Source organism: Anastrepha obliqua, chromosome 5 (assembly GCF_027943255.1).
Source record: "Anastrepha obliqua isolate idAnaObli1 chromosome 5, idAnaObli1_1.0, whole genome shotgun sequence".
Classification (NCBI taxonomy): domain Eukaryota; kingdom Metazoa; phylum Arthropoda; class Insecta; order Diptera; family Tephritidae; genus Anastrepha; species Anastrepha obliqua.
Genome location: NC_072896.1, coordinates 18,274,582 through 18,291,540, shown reverse-complemented (window position 1 = coordinate 18,291,540; position 16,959 = coordinate 18,274,582). Strand labels below are relative to the sequence as shown.

General features: G+C 38.9%; 1 protein-coding gene across 1 annotated transcript in view; it reads right to left on the bottom strand.

Moving 5' to 3' along the window:
* Positions 1 to 290: 290 nt before the first annotated feature.
* Positions 291 to 16,959, bottom strand: part of LOC129247972 (mucin-2) — a 77,994-nt gene continuing 61,325 nt past the window's right edge. Inside the window, exons 2-7 of the mRNA XM_054887360.1 lie at positions 4,561 to 4,867; positions 4,233 to 4,470; positions 4,004 to 4,166; positions 2,341 to 3,945; positions 1,594 to 2,217; positions 291 to 1,317 (exon numbers count right to left, since the gene is read on the bottom strand). Coding sequence (XP_054743335.1) covers positions 727 to 1,317; positions 1,594 to 2,217; positions 2,341 to 3,945; positions 4,004 to 4,166; positions 4,233 to 4,470; positions 4,561 to 4,867 — 3,528 coding nt within the window. The 3' untranslated portion in view covers positions 291 to 726. The remainder of the gene's footprint in view (positions 1,318 to 1,593; positions 2,218 to 2,340; positions 3,946 to 4,003; positions 4,167 to 4,232; positions 4,471 to 4,560; positions 4,868 to 16,959) is intronic.

The following is a 16,959-nucleotide window of genomic DNA, read 5'->3' as shown; positions in this document are numbered from 1 at the left end:
TTATTTTTTTAGATATATACTTTTTTTCGTTTTTTACTTACAACTAACTTTTTTTATCTAATTTTTTTTTTTTTTAATTATTATTTTTTTACTCGAAAATACCTTTAATTTTTCGCTTAAGTTTTATATAATTATTTATTTGTTCCTTTTTTACTTGAAAATACCGTTATGTATCAGTTATAATTTGTTATAATTCTTTTTTTCTTAAATACTATTTTTTCTACATTAAGTTTTTAAAATATTTTTCAGTTGAAATTTATTGTATAAGACTACTCTTAGAACCGTCAAAATCTAGGAAATATTATCTAAAAATTACAAAACCTGAATTTCATTATAAATTAAATGTTGTCATTCAAAAATTGTTAAACGTCTCCCGTCAAGCAGCCTGACAGCTAACAACTAGTGAACAAGAACCTGTTGCAGTACAGACTAAGTTGTAAATACTAAAAACGCTGTGTATTGAAAATATGCGCTACCCTTAGGAAACATTTGCTATGATCCCAAATTTCCACACTTAATTTGACTAAATACTTTTCATTAAATTTTCTAGCCCACAATTCACTTTTCGTGTATTCCTTGTCGTTTGCTTTAAAAATTATTTTCGCCTTTTTCTTTAAATAGTTTCCAAAATTATGCATATGCACGCTATTTCTCCACCAACAAAGTTATTTCTTCATTTCTTACGTTTTTCACAATTCACTTCAATTTTTTTGCCTTTCATTCACTTCACTTCACTTTTACGTGCAACCCTCCTTTGACAACAGCCTCCGCTGGCGGAAATCTTCTCGCCTGACTAATATCGCTCTTCCTCTGTATGCCTGCGAAAAACCCGCCACCGCTGCCGCCTCGTCGTGATACATTGACAATACTCGGTCTCTTTGATGTTGTTGACACTGCTTCAGCTGCAGCTTCCACTGGCTCTGCTGCCCCGGCTCCTGTGGCCTCGTCAACTGCTTCCGGCACGACTTCAACCTGACCAGTACCTTCCACCTCCAATGCAATTGGCTGTGCCTCCGCCTCCGCCTCTACCTTGGCCACTGGCAATTGATCATTGCTTCGCGCCTCGGACTCGTCCAGCGTTGGCCTGTAGGTGCGTATGCCCGAGTTGGAACGCACTGGCAGCAACGTCACCAATTGTGGTGCCGTTTCCGTAGTTGTATCCGCCGCAAACTGTGATGACTTCAACATTTCCTCGTATTTATTTGGGTCGATGACCTCCACCTCGGCCTCACCCACTACTGGTATGGCTGCGCCAATGCCCTCGGACGATGTGTCCTCCATGAAGCTGGACATGGGTTTGATGAATGGCTCATGTCGCTGCAACGGAAGTTCAATGGAATTTTGTGTTGTTGCTGTCGGCGATGGCAATGCCAATGGCATTGGCGCTTTTGTGGTTGTCGTTGTAGAGATAGCTGGCCTCGTTCTCAATGTTGGCATTGTCGGCGGTGTGATTGTCGTTGTGGTAGTACTCGCCCTTCTTGTTGTTGTTGACGTCCACGGCCTTCTAGTCTCGTTTGCAGGAATTGCAGTTATTGTGCCTCGTCTAGTTGTGGACATCCAATACACTGATGTTGCTGGTCTATCTCTAATGACGTTTGGTCGTATTGTGGTTGTTGTTGTGCTTGTGCTTGTGGTTGTGGTTGAGGTTGGTAATTTTGTTCTGCTTACATTCATGACTTGTGGATGTTTCATCTTGTTTTGTGAGAATGGTGGTACTTTTGTCGGTACAATGGGCGTAATGCCCAGCTTGGACGCCAGTGTATCGAAGATGAGCGAAATATCTTGTATGTTGGTTGCATTATTTATGCGTGTCTTAATATCATTCAGCGTAAAATTATCCTCTGTATTGCCGTTGCCCACATCCTCAGATATCCACGCTTGCAATGTCTTATTAAATACTTTACGCATATTACCCGTATGGCCGAAGCTATTGGTCGATGAACTATTCACAAATTCCCATTTGGACTGTGAGGGGAAGAGATTTGAGTCGTCTAGTATTGTAGAAGGTTTCGGATTGTATGCGGGCCGTAAGCGATTCCAATTTGCTACCGGTGGTTTGAAAGTCGTACTGGAAGGCGCTGTGGTCGTTGTGGTAGTCGTAGATGGTGGTGCCGTTGTGGGTGTGGGCCGACCAGTTATGTTATTCTCGATATTGCGCGTTTGATTCTTAGCCTGATTGCGTTTCAAAATGAGCTCTTTGATATTCAAAAAAGTCGGCTTAGCTGTGGTTAAGACATCCTCCACTACTTCCTCCACTGGCTTTGCAAACGTTTGCACGGATGCGGGTTCATGTTCTACTATCGGCTCCGTAGCTATTTCCTCTATCTGCTCCTCCTCCACCTCGGCAGCTTTAATTTCTGGTTCAGGTTCTGATTCAGCCTCTTCGATATTCTCTTCAGGCTCAACACGCGACTCAATAGGTTCCTCAGGCGCTTTCGTAGCATTGTGTGTATCTTCTTTAGGTAAGTTCAGCAGTCCCATGAAAAATTCACCGATTGTGTCAGCCAACTCGGAGTTTGCGCTAGATTCTATGCGATTGATATTCGGTGTGCTGACCTTTGGTCTAAACGTAGTACTTGTAACCTTCTCTGTTAATTTTGGTACTGCAGTTTCACTTTCTATGGCTTCCACATTAACTTTAGTTTTGGATTTCTCTTCTCCCTTCGCCAACTCCAATTCGTGCTTCTTGACGATTACACCACCACCGAGATGCTCAAATTTATCATTGGTTTCAATCGTTTCTTTCTCCTTAGCCGGTATCAGCGGTTTGAATGGTGGCACAATTACGTCATCAATCAGCGGCACTGGCAGTGGATGTGGTTTAACATGTGCACCCGCACCTAGCCGCTCAATATCTTCCGTGCCTGGCATAAAAACTGGATTGCCGAAACTATGATAGAATATCATATCTTGTGGGTTCGGTGCTTCGGCACTCATCTCCGGTTTGCGTACAGCAGTACCAAAGAAACCGGGTGCATATGGATTAAAGGCAGGTGGTGTTGGCGGTGAAGGGTTCTCCGATATAAATGGCAACTCGAATTCATCGATGCGTCGCGTAGGCATGTCGGCTCTGAAAACTGGTGAAAGTGGCACCACTGGCAATGGCATATCCGCACCGGCTAATGTTTTTGTGGGGAATGCGGGTGGTGGACCAGGTATTAGTTCAGGCACTTCGCGATGTATCGGACGCCATGGCTGAGTATCAAGCACAGGTACGGAGGTAAAGAGACTTGCGTCCAATTTTGGCACTGACAAAGAAACGGACGGTGTGGTCATTGGTGGCAAACTAAATTGTTGTTTAGGCGTAAAAGCGGTCGGTGGTGGGAATGTAATTTGTTTGATGGTTGTAGGTGCGGCTGTAGTAGTCGATGCTTTAGTAGTCGTAGTTGTAGTGGATGGCGGTGTTGTAGTGGTTGTCGTTGTGGTTGTGGACGTGCTCGAGGTGCTGGTAGTGCTTGTGGTCGGTTTCTCCGTTGTAGTTGTTGTTGTCGTCGCCTTTGACGTGGTGGGCGTGGTTGCTCTAGCGGTCGTAATCTTTTTAGTGGTGCTAGTGCCTCTTGTAGATGTCGCTGTTAATGTCGTCGTTGAAGGTTGATTCTGCGGTATGACGGTAGTTAGCTTCTCAATGGCAGGCTTCTTCGGCTTCACGCGCAACGCGAATGGTGTCACCGCTTTTGGTGGTAAGTTAGTGTACGCTTTTGTGGGCGTAGTCACCTTCTTGCGCGAGATATCAGCATCCGTTTTCGTGATTTCGAATGAACCCTCAAATGAACCTTGTATGACTGGCGCATTCTCTACATCCACGTCTGGTTCATCGTCTATGGAATGTGGACGATAAGTGGTGCGTGATTTTGCAGTAGTGGCGGGTTTTGAGAGCAGCGGGGGTGTATTCGGTTTCTTCATAAGTCGCTTCTCAAGCTGGGACTGGCTAGTGGGTTGTTGGGCCTTGAATAAACGGACTTTAGTAGCTGGGCAAAGGCACTATAAAAACAACAATACTTACAGCATCCTTGAAAAGTGAAGCTGAGCGCACTACAGATTCATCGAGTATACGTTTGATCTCCACCGATTCGGCGTCTATGCGCAGAGAGCGATACAGTGACTTGGCAGCTGTGGTTTCCAGAAAGAGCGATTCCTTTATATAGTCTTCGACGCTGTGGATATTTCTAGAAAAAATAAATTTCATTAATATTGAGTGCTTATTCATAAAAATAATCACTTTAAACACTCACTGTGGCAATTTCCTCACATCCAGGAAGGTACGAAAAGACACCTTTATCAGTGGACCCTCACCAAAGCCCCACGTGTCCACGCGCAGCGGTTGCAAGCCATTATCCATTAGTGAGCGCTCAATGAAGCGCTTATAAAATTCGACTTTCTGTTTGTAAGTAGTCGTGTGGTTATACTTTAGACCCGTCGAAAAGAGATCACCCTTCGCTATACGAAACGAACCATCGAAACCAAGCACAGCTGCATACGAGAGAAAAGTAATATTAAAATTTGTTAAGCACACTTTTTTTATTGAAAACTTATTTCGTGCGAAATTATTGAAATACTTACGATCCTCCAAATTCGCTTTCACAGAACTGAAGTAGAACGCCAAACCGGCTATTGAGATCACGGCGAGTAATACAATAAATACAGCTGTCGTAAGTATAATGGAGAATGAACGCGGCTTTTGATAGTGGGTGTGCGTTTTGGCGGAGAAAGTCGAAGGTGCTATGTTGCGGCCGTCACGCCATATACCCCACGCATTGTAGCCGTACTGACTGTGTTCGTTCGTGTATGAAGGTTGCTTGTTCATGTGATAATAGGCGCCGAGTGTTGAACGGCGACCCAGTGTGTTTTGGTAGGTGTAATCATTGGACTGTAAGGGAAAAGGAAATAAAGAGAATTTTAATAAAAATTAGAATAAAAGAATGTATAGAAGAATTATAGAAGAAGAAGTATAACTAATATTGGTATCTCCAGGTTTTGAATTGAAGTGGCTAATAATAAATTAAGTATTTGAAATTCAAAAAACAAGCGATACATTTAATGTCAGCTCTTTAATGTAAAAAAATGATACTTTCTTTTGGAAACCAAATACTGCCGGCCAATCTTCTGTATGAATGCAAAATTGGCAAAACATTTGCCCGCGTGGGATGAGGAGAGAGTGGGTAGGGCAGTGTAAGCTAGGGTGTTTGATAAATGCGGATGTTTAATAAATTTTGAGTGTTTGGCTGAGCTCCGTTTGGCGTGCCCTTTAAAATTTTTGAACAAATGGAGGGACCCACCGACTTCGGACGAAAGATATTTTTTATTTGGAGATTTTTCATTGGCAGAAATACACTCCGAGGCTCTTCAATGCCTGTCGAAGGGGGCGACCGGTATTAGAAAACTCTTTTTTTTATATTGTGTTGTGTTTGATATTTCATTCAGTTTCAAGTGGTAGTCAGGCACCAACCCAGTTGGTTACAACGGCCGAAACACTTGGATATATATAATTGTGTTTGGACCTGAATAATTACTGTGGTGTATTACCGACCGATCTGATGGCCATTTAAAAGGATATACCAGTGATGACATTGTGACACGATTCGATAATATGAAATCTACATATATCTCTTCGGACAGCCAAGTCGTCATCAAATTCAAGAACAAAACGTTCCTAATCCCAAAAATGGCTGTGAAGTGTTACCAATATCTGAAAAAGATGGCTAAAACAATTCATGTCTGCATTATTCCTGCCCCGGACCATTTCCACATAAAAATTTACTGCAAGCCTAACTTACGAACTATCTTGTCATGGCACCAATCTAACTGTTCAGAAATACACAAAGTATTCCGTTACAGACCTGCAATCTTCGATAAGATTAGATTAGATTAGATTTGTGGAGCGTGGGACAAGACCAAGCACTCAGTCAGGAAGGACATTGCACTACACCCCGATATATTGCATTGGAAAGAATAGAGAAACAGGATAGATACAGCATTGATAATAAAACTGAAACATTGGTTAGAGGTCATTCTTCCGCAAATCTTTTGGACGCATTGATAAATCTTAAGAGATCCGGAAGAGGAAGAGTATGAACCTTAGCCATACTAAGTATATCACAACCCAAATACCTTAGCCTGATTCTGGAAAACGTTGGACAGCTACAGAGAAAATGCTCTGCAGCGTCATCATTCGCAAGACGCGATAGGCATATTGCATCGCCAATGATTCTCATGGTAGCCATATGCTGACCTGCCTTGTGCTTGTAATTACACCCACAAGTACTCTCAAGTCCTTCATACTAAGTTTTAGGAGAAAGATCGCTAATTTCCTGCTTGGTTCTTTCACAAAGCAATTGGCTACTCTGCAAAAGCCCAACTCATACCAACGTTTTCTATGGGTGGAACTCACTTGAAATCGTTAAGGCATAGTTGAATCAATGCAGACTGTAAACTGCTAATTAGCCATAAGATTTCTGCGATAGCGAAGCAAAAATGGCGTTTACGCCCATATGTCAAGTAGCTTCGCAACTTCGAAATTTTCCTCAGCAATAAGGGCTTTAGGCATGAAATCACTCACTCTCAAATAGACACTGCATTCGCCTTATATCCGCGGTCTTCACTGATCAACGCTGCAAGATTGCGCGTTGCTTGGTCCGACCTCTGCCACTAACTAGTGCTATCTAGACGAAGGGCTCAAACGCTTGTTAAATATATTTTTAAGCAACTTTCTTAGGAACCTGACGAAATTTTTTTAAGATAGAAAAGGTTTTAACGCAGAACCAACGAAAGGCATTTGCAAGATTTGGTCAGAGTTTGCTTTAGATAGATGATCATCGGAAAAGAAGGGTCTACACTGATAGCAAAGTTGCGCTAAAGCTCTTAAAAACTACTCGTACCTCGTAAAAAGTACTCTACAGCAGGAATATAAGTTAGGGCTGCACTCCGTTGCAAGGTGGAAGGAGCTTGAACTTGTGTAGGCGATTGAGGAGCTGGAACTATAGTATGCAACGAACTCGCTGATGAATTGTTAAGATGCGGATCTTTGAAGTGACCAACTGGGGCACAACTGACACCTGCAAAGCAACCATATGTTTGCTGAAAAGGCCTGACAGGGCGGTATCAAAATTACTTTTCTGCCTAGAACTTGTAAGCGATGAGCCTTTACATGACATGTTTTACAGGGCGCAATCCATGGGGATGACATATGTATGGTTACCATAGCCATATATATCTTGTTTGTAAAATGGGTATAGTACAAAATATTTCCTCTGCCGCTGTCCAAACGTATTGCAAATGAAAGAGCTATATTCTCGTTATTTCTTATTTATTATATGGTAGAAAATTTCTCAATCAATATTGATGAACTATTTCCGAGTTAAATTGTTGCAAAATAATGAATGAATTGAAATCCCGAAACTCGTTCGAAAACCAGGGATTGCAAAAACGGGATCACGAAAATCCTGGAGACGTAAAATTAAAAAAAAAAGTGTTCACGAAATTCAAAAATTTACAAAAAAAAATTTGTTTTATAAAATTTGCAAATTTTACAAACTTCTTTTTTTACAAATTTTAGAAAAAAAAATTTTTTTTTGGGAAAATTAACAAAAATATATACTGCTCATATTAAGTTTTGACATCTTGACGAAAACGGGATCCCGAAAATCTTGGAGACGTGAAAATTAAAAAAAAAAAATTGTTTACAAAATTCAAAAATTTACAAAAAAAACTTGTTTTATATAATTTGCAAATTTTACAAACTACTTTTTTTACAAATTTTACAAAAAAAAAAAATTTTTTTATTACAAATTTTAGAAAAAAAAATTTCCAGATTTCCATTTGTGCACAAAAAAAAAACAAAAATGCTTTTAAAATGTTAACTCTTCCTTGACACAAACTTCCATGCGCCGCTCTTATTTTTAGTAGAAGTAATGCAAACCTTGAATGCAAAACACAAAGCTAACGCACCCCGGGTACAACTACAATATAACAAAATATATTAAAGATTTTACTCGTACACGTATGTGTGTACTACAAGGCTTCCCCCTCCTTGGTCTGCTAGCTATTCGGTTCATTCACAGGAAATTTTATTTATTACTGAAAAATATCAGGTATGGGAATGAGTTTCCGTCCTTTTCAGAGGGATGAAAAATGAAAGAAGGAGTAAAGTAGGCGCATATTTGACAGTTGACATAATATTATGTATTATTTAATTGCTTCAATAATTCGTAACTTTCGCTAAGAAAGGACAGAAACTTATTCCCATACCCAACAGTTACACCTAATTCTCTTTCTACAGGTTAAATACATTCTCAAAAAATTCGTGTAAAAAAAATTCTTGGTTACACATTTCAATTCATTAAATATATTATAAGAAATAAATTAATAAACGGCGAAAGCAAAATCTACCGAGTGCCAGAGAATTTTCCTGAGACTAATTTAAACGCATCGTACATGCGTCGAAAAATCTCATCCTATTTCCTATGTGAGAGTCAAGAAAAATTCATAAAATATTGAAACTAATTTTTGTAAAAAAAAATTAAGGTTTCAATATTTCAATTCAAAAACAAAAGGGTTACGTAAAATATATTTTCGTATCAACGTCACATAACAGCAATTTTTTTTTTGTAATTCGTAGACAAACACCTCTGGTAAATCGTTAGTGCCAGTGCTAGGATTGGGTCCTCCTAACCAGCCTTCAAATGCGCGAAAAGGAAGCAATTAAATGAGAAGAAATAAAGAGAGAAACAATCGCTAATTAGAATGCTACGCTCACAAGTGCAATGCAATTTTTATGCGTTTGCAGATTTTCGTTTCTTCGATGAACAGAAAACTGATTATCAGGCACCGGTTATGCAGTAACGCCTAGGCAATTAAAGCTTTGCAATCAGTAGACTTTAACTGGGTGACTGCATATTCAGCATCCGCCCCAACACTGCAAGCTTCACCATTAACTATTACTGCAGCTCAACAGCTCACACTCACACATACTTACGTAGGTAGAGAGCGGCTGGCAAGCTATGTAGTAGGCAGGCAGGCAGTCAGCCAATTTGTAATCTGACACATGCCAATGCCAATGCCAGTCAACTGATTAACAATTAACCAGTTTTCGTCTGGCAGACAATGATGTCCCGAGGGGAACATTACACACACACACACATACATACATACCTATGTATGTATATAAGAATATATGCAATCACAAAGAGACACTTAATAAGATAGTGGCTGCAGGAAGCAACAAAAATAACTATCAAACTATACACCAACACACATAAGTACATTTACTAGGTTTGTATGGCCGCAGTTCATCACTACTTGCCAATCGCCTGCAAGGGAACGCACAAGCCCCAAACTCTATTAGCTGCACTGCTGACTAGTTATTTGATGGGCACTACCAACAACTAAATTGGCAGAATTGTAATTATAGAAATTTGCTTACTACCACTTCATGTACACAAGGCCTTCAAATAATTTCAAGAACAGCGGCTGCCACTCAAAATCCTCAACTCATGCGCTAAATTGGATATGTGTGAGGCAAGAATGAGGGTATAACTACTAAAAGGATTTCATTGAACTCACCGGCGGCTGTTGGCAGCAACAACGCCAACATTAAAATCATCAGCTGTTAATGGTGGTGCCATTAAAACAAATTACTTGTTTCTAACTACATACTTGAATTACTATGCACACACACATACACACATCCATCCATATGTCGGTGCATAAACATACTTACAAGCATACACAAATCAGTAATGGTTTTTGGAGCAAGCAAATGCAACAGCTTCCTGCATTTAATGGAATTTAATACTTTGTAATACTTAGCAACGCTTTAGAGCGAGCTCTCAAGAGCGTACAGAAAATTCACGACCACACACATACATCCTTACGCTCATACTATTGGCCACACATAATTGTAATAGTGTCCCTGCAGGGAAATTCCTTGGAATAGGCGAATGGTGAGTTCCTAGTGATTTCACAATCGTTGTTTTTTTTGTTTTTTTTTTTATTTTTTTTTTTAATAGCCATGACTATTACTGTTATTATAACTGTTTTTCATGCAAGTGATTGCATCATATCCAAGATGGTGTCAATTATGCTAGGTTCCTTTCATTTCTGGATCGTTTGGAACTAATAAAGGGTATTTTTGAGACGTGTGGAACATTCACGCAGGAATTTTGTCAAGCCATTCATTCAAGTAAGCAAAAATCTTAACCTTTAACTGGTGATGTTGACCCATGGGATTGCTCAAAACAAATTAAACATAAAAACAGGGTGCGACACTCGAAGTGTAATCAATTAAAAAGGCTATAAATTTAGTTTGGAAAATTACTTGTATTCAATTCAAAGTAAAAAAATGTGTGAAGATAATACAAAACTCAGAATCAATTTACTTTTGCTCGATATGACCACCTTTTGCTTTGACTATGACTTTGAGACGGTCCAGAAATGAATCACAAGTTGCCCAAATGTGACTTCAAGGAATTTTAGCCCACTCGGGGACAATGGCTTTTTTCAGCGCCTCGAGACCGTTGAATCTTTTAGTTCCGACCTTGCTCTCCAAAATGGCCCAAAGGATTCATTGGATTCGCGTCTGGTGACCTTGAGAGCCATCGTGTGAACATTATGAAGCTAGGAACGTTGTTTTATAGCCATTTTTGGTTCATTCGAGCTTTGTGAGATGATACCAGGTCCCGTTGAAAAGTCCATGGTCTGCCACCAAAAAGTTTGTCTGCCCACGGCTTCAAAGCAAACTCCAGAATACTTACTGTGGCGGGTGCTGCCTCCCGATAACTCAAATTCTCGTATGAACAGTCGGTCAAATAAACCCTATCGTTTTGGGAGTTTACGAATAGCTCAATTTGAAACATTTTCTCGTCAGAAAACACAATCTTCGAAATGGACCGCTTTCGGCCAAGCGAAGCAACTCCTTCCCTATCTCAAGTCTGACTTGTTGTTGCTTTGATGTGAGATCATGCGCCTTTTGGATCTTGCAAGGCTTGACTTTGAGATCATTTTTATGCAGCGGGTGCTCCGGTCAGATATTTTCACAGCTTTTGCTTTGAAGTGACACCGTCGGGGATTTCGCTCAAGTCTCTTTTTACTTTTTGAACCATTTCACGTGATGTTGCAGTCCTTTGATGATCACCTCCATGACGTTTCGCGATGTTACCAGTATCATTGTAACGAGTAATGGTGCGATAAACAAAATTTTTTTTTTTACTTTAAGGTGCTCGAGCTCACGAAGAATCGCTGATTGTGATTTTCCAGCTAAATATAATGCAATCACTCTATTACGTTTGAAATCCATTACTGATCTTCCTTTTTCGGGTTTACTCTCGGCAAAATGCTTCCGCGCGCTTGTAAACAATACTCTGGACTGTCACTTAGCCAACTAACTGTGTAGGCGGTCTGAAGTTGGTTACACTTCGAGTGCCGGACCCTGGCGAGTGCACTTCTGTTAGGTGTTTTTCGAGCTCCTCCTCCTATTTGTGGCTTGCGCCTTGATGTTGTTCTTCAAATGGAGGGACCTACAGTTTCAAACCGACTCCGAACGGCAGATATTTTTATGAGGAGCTTTTTCATGGCAGAAATACACTCGGAGGTTTGCCATTGCCTGCCGAGGGGCGACTGCTATTAGAAAATACTTCTTCTATCATTTAGATATTTCATGCGCGGAGATTCGAACCTATGCACTCTCAAATGGTAGTCACGCCCCAAACCATTCAGCTACGGTGGCCGAGTTAAGTAACAGATACAAGTATTAAAAGTTTCTACTAAAACGCCTCAAAATTACGAATGTTGGAAATATTTTTGCCATAATCTGACCACCATCTCGCAGCCAATTTTTATTTTTATTATTATTATTTTTTTTAAGCTCTTTATTTACTTCTAATTAAGAGATGTTCAAAAATAAGTTTAAATATATTTTTCATTAAAATATATTCAAAAATATATTTTAAACCGCAAACAGGATTTTTTGAAGCGCATACCGTCCTGCATACAGTTTTATGATAGTGCACAACTCCCTGCTGCGACATGCCAGCGCTGTTTAAATATCATCAACCCGATTGTGCCATTAAAAGCTTCCTCTACTGTGTGGCTCTGAGTATGAGGCTGTGTGTGTGTGGTTGTATGTAGGTGTGCGCTCAAGGCTGCAGTTAAGTTTTTGTTCTAAAACATACCAACAAAAGTATAACTCAATTAAATTGTTTTTATTGTGTGCAGCATGCCACAAATCGCTGCAACTGCCAACAACAAAATGGCCAACAGGAAATGGCTAACAGTAACTACATACAAGGTGGCGCCTATTGGTCACCCTATTTGAAGATTTATAATTTTTGCAAATGGTGCTGTACGTGAATTACATTTGACACTTGTGATATTCGGGACTTGTGAACTATGTATGTGTAGTATACGAACAGGCAGGCAATAGAGTGTAAGATCGTGTAAGGGTCAAAATAAAGATTTCGATCACTCAAAATCTTTTGTTTTTTATAATCGTTTTTTCTTTTTTTTGTTGTAACGAATTCTATAACTCAAAATCTATTTTTTAATTTTTTTTAAGATTTCCACCACCCAAAATCTGTTTTTTTTTTGGGTTTGTGTTTTTTTTTAGCAAACCAGTTATTCTGACAAGCATTGGATGATTAATTTTGTGCCACTTTGTATAACTATAAACTACGAACTACTGGTATTTAAATTTATGTTTCATTTTATTTTTCTTCTTTTGTGGACATATTTTTTTTTTTTTTAGATTTCCATCACTTGAAATCTATTTTTTTGAAGGTTTTTTTGTTGTTTTCTAAGATTTCCATAACTTACAATCCTTGTTTCAGTTTTTTTTTGAGTAAACAGTTATTTAGACGCAAATAGGATGATGATGCGCCACCTTTGTTTCATTCGTCCTTCGGTTCATTCGTCCTTCGTTTGCGGGCAAAATTTTGTTTTGTTTTTTTTTTTTAATTTCCATCACTCGAAATCTTTTTTTAGGGTTTTTTTGCTGTATTTTTTTTAAGATTTCCATGACGCAAAATCTTATTTTTTAGTTTTTGTTTTGTTTAAAGATATTATTTTTTTTTCTTTTTGTTTGTTTTTTCTGTTTCTGTTTTTTCTGTTTTTGAAGTAAAACAGTTATTCAGACGCAAATTGGATGATATATTTTGCGCCACCTTGTACAAATATGAGTTCTTTGATATTCTTGCGTATAAATTTATGTTTACTCCTTTTATTTCCTTTGCGAACAATTTATTTTTATTTTGTTATCTTGTCACATGGCAAATATCGGCTTTATAATCGTTAAGACATTTCAAGCATTTACATTCACATTTTACATGGCATTTGTTTTTTAGCCTCAGACTTACAAACAACGAAAGTGATTACTTCTCGCTGCGTGCCTGCACACACACACACACGTCCCTTGCTTGGTCACATACCAGCAACTCAGACTACTTCTCTCACTACTTCACTGGCTTAACTACTTCCATGCTCTTAGCAGTAGTACACTCACTCACTCTCTTATCGGCATACCTACGTACGAGTACACTACACTTAGTCGGCTCATACCTTTTGAAGCACTAGCAAATTCATCTTATCCACACTTCACATACAGCTTTCGCTGTTTGTTGCTTTAGTTCATTGAACTGTTTGCTGACTGCCAGTCAACCGTCATATTTATCACTCAAGCAGCCATCAATTCTTCGCCCTACGCACACCCCACTGACTGCCTAGCTAAGAACTTTTTATGTAAGTATGTATGTATATCTATAGCAAGCGAGCTCCTCATATTATCCAGATATATTTAGATACAAATGTATGTATGTATGTCTTCACCCAATGCAATCCCTTCAGTCCGCTTAGCAAATATCGATAGTTTTGTTCTTAACATTTCTTTGCTTTACTTTCGTCTTTCTTTTGCATATCTTTTGCATTTTTTAAAAGCCACTTCTCCACTACTTCTTCAGCTATAACCACATTTTATGCCACTAACTATCACGCTGCAACTTGCTATGTTGCATGCTGTAATATTTACTTCCTTTTTCAATTTTTTCACACATTTTTTTACAAATGTACGTATGTATGTGTGATTTTCTTGTCTATTTTTTCCTGGTTATTAAACGTCAAACCAACGCCGCCTCACCAACGATCGTTTAGTTGGTTTGCTTTTTTTTTCATTCTTTGATTGATGTTGGTTTTAGTTTTTTCGGTTGTTTATATGGTCTATTGTCAGCGTCAACGTTTGTAGACCTCTAACGTTGTTTTTTTTTTTTTCTTTTTTATTGTTGGTTTAGGTTTCATGTTCATGCAATGTGCTTTGTTTTTCATTACCCAATAACATTTACACCTGCATTCCCGAACCTGCATATCAACACAATGCGAACACGCAAACATTTGTGTTGGCTCAGTGCAACAAAAAGGATATGGGCATTTATCTCTGTTTGAGTGCGGCAAATAGAGGCCGATACATACACATCTCATACACAAGTTTACATAAATAGATTGCATCCGACTGGCTACTTTTTGGTAAAAAAGTAGATTTTTTTGGAGCTAAGTCTCATTTTCTAATGAATTACTTCATTTTACGAGGGCAAAGATAAGATTTCAAGAACAAACCTAATATTTACATAAGAAGATTTCTTAAAAGTGATATCAGTAACCTGACTTTTGCAAATTCGGGGAAATGAATTTGGATATCGCAAGGGCAGTTCTTCATTTACATCAACAATCAAGGTTTGCTGTGAGATCCACCGTTTGTTTATTCTTTTTCTTTTTTTTTTATTCTTATTGGGCCATTGTGCACTTTGATCTCTGTTGTGGTATAAGTGGCGTTTGTCCCCGAGCATATAATTGGAGCCTCCTAATGAATTTGAGCACTTCCTCACACTTTTTCTTCCACAGTCTTGCAAAATCTACGCATTTACAGAGGATGTGCTGTGGCAACATCTGGTTCAATAACCAACTCGTAAAATTGCAGCTGCTTGCTTCCACTAATCTGCTAATCCAATAACAACGAAAAGTATAATACCCGGTATAATATCCAGCGAGAGTTTGTCATCTCGTTTCAGCTTTAGGAGCCTACTACTTGATGTTCTTCTAAAAGGAAAGGAAAATTGTTTTGCCTCTCTCTGTCCTGGGCTTTTTGTCTAGTGTCGTATGAGTTCCGTGTTTACCCAGTCATTGAAAACTTCCTTTATGTGGAATTTGGTAAGCCCGTAAACGGGTTCGGTCAATGAAAATTTTGATGCAGTTCCTAATTTTGATAGGCAATCCTCCTCTTGGCTCCGTTATGTCCTTCACGTAATAGTGCACAGCACAGAAAGATGATGTTCTTTGCTCCCAGAGCATTGACGATAGTGAGCATTCCTCAACGGGTTTAGAAGTGACTATCCGAAACTGCATAAGATCTCCTGAATGTTATATAAAATGCAGAAGCAACTCGTATTGTACCTCCTTTTAGGCATTTTCTACCACAAATTTCAATGCCATGGATCTTACCTTGAGATACTGTGGGATAACCGCCAATTGGTGTCGAGCTTTCAAGGTTCAATCCAAACATACCCACATCAAACCCATCTTAGCATTTGCAAGTTTCGACTCAACTCTGCACTAAATTTCCTAGTCAAGTTCAATGTACAATATGTATAGATTAGCTGTCTCCTAGAGCGGCCGGTCTAAAATGTGTAACTTGAAATTTTTAGAGAACTTTGGCGCTGTTACCTGAAGACGCCCTATAAGTCGTCAACGGGAATCTCCGTCAGTAAGATTGTCAAGGCTATTTCAACAGCCTAAAGCATCCCATGTCGAGTTAATTTCGGATTGATCCTTGTTCAGTCTAGAACCTTGGGAACAAAATAAGAAAATAAGTTCACTGATGCTAGCGCGGTACAGCACAGTGGCTGGAGACGCATTAGTACTTAACTAGTAACAATTAAACTTTATTGCATTGTATAACTCTACTCAGAAAGCCGGGCCACTTTTAACTCGACGGTAATCTAGTAAATTCTAAGTCTTTACACGAGGTGTTACGCTTACTCAATAACTGTCCACAGGCAGCTGCTACTGATCTCTTCTCAAAGCTTACATCCATCCAGGGTTGCTAACACTAATAAATTATTCGATAGTCATGCGGTTTTCTTCTTTACTCTTAGATAGGTATTTCTTTTTCAAAATATTTAGAGTTGCGAAAAATTTCTTCAACAATTTATAGCAAACGACTTGAGCTTCCAGGTAGCTTCTTAAATTTAATTTTCTACCGATTTATGGATATAACCTTTTATCCTCGAACAGGACGAAAAAAGGCCAGACATGGGTGCCAAGCCGAGGGTTTTAAAAAAGGTGTCCAACGGAGGGTAAACGTAAGCGTATCAGTCCAAAAGTTATGAAATGAATGGCTTCAGATATGATATGCAGCCAGTTTATTTCTAGTAGCAAGCCCATTACGAATGTTTGTCCCACACACATTTGCTATTCAAAAAATCACAAATTTTCTATTGAATTTTTAATTAATTAACAGCAAAAATTAGATGATTTTATTTTAGTTGGGCAAATCCTATCGATGAACTGCAACTTATCATTGTTAAAACCGCCCTTCATATTTAGAAAGTCTACCCTGGCAAATGTTTTATGACTAAGCGCCAGTTCTATAACTTTAGTTTCAATGCCGAAGTTGTAGTACCGATCCACTTTTAAGGTAAGCAAATTCTAAGTAAGAGAACAACTCGCTCCCAATAGAAAGCACAGGAAAAAAAAATACAAGAATAAATTTTGTATTTTTGATTTACGAAAATGTATTATTTATAAAGGTAAGAAATTCTAACCACCCTTCTTAATCTTCTTGACTTCCTACCATTCCTACCACTAAAGTATCATTTGCTTTGCTTTCTCTTTCATTTCAATTCTAAGAGAGCAGTGTTTGATCACTTATTCACAAGTAAAAAAGAGAGTTAGGCGGTATTATAAGATGCGCTAATTCACAACAAG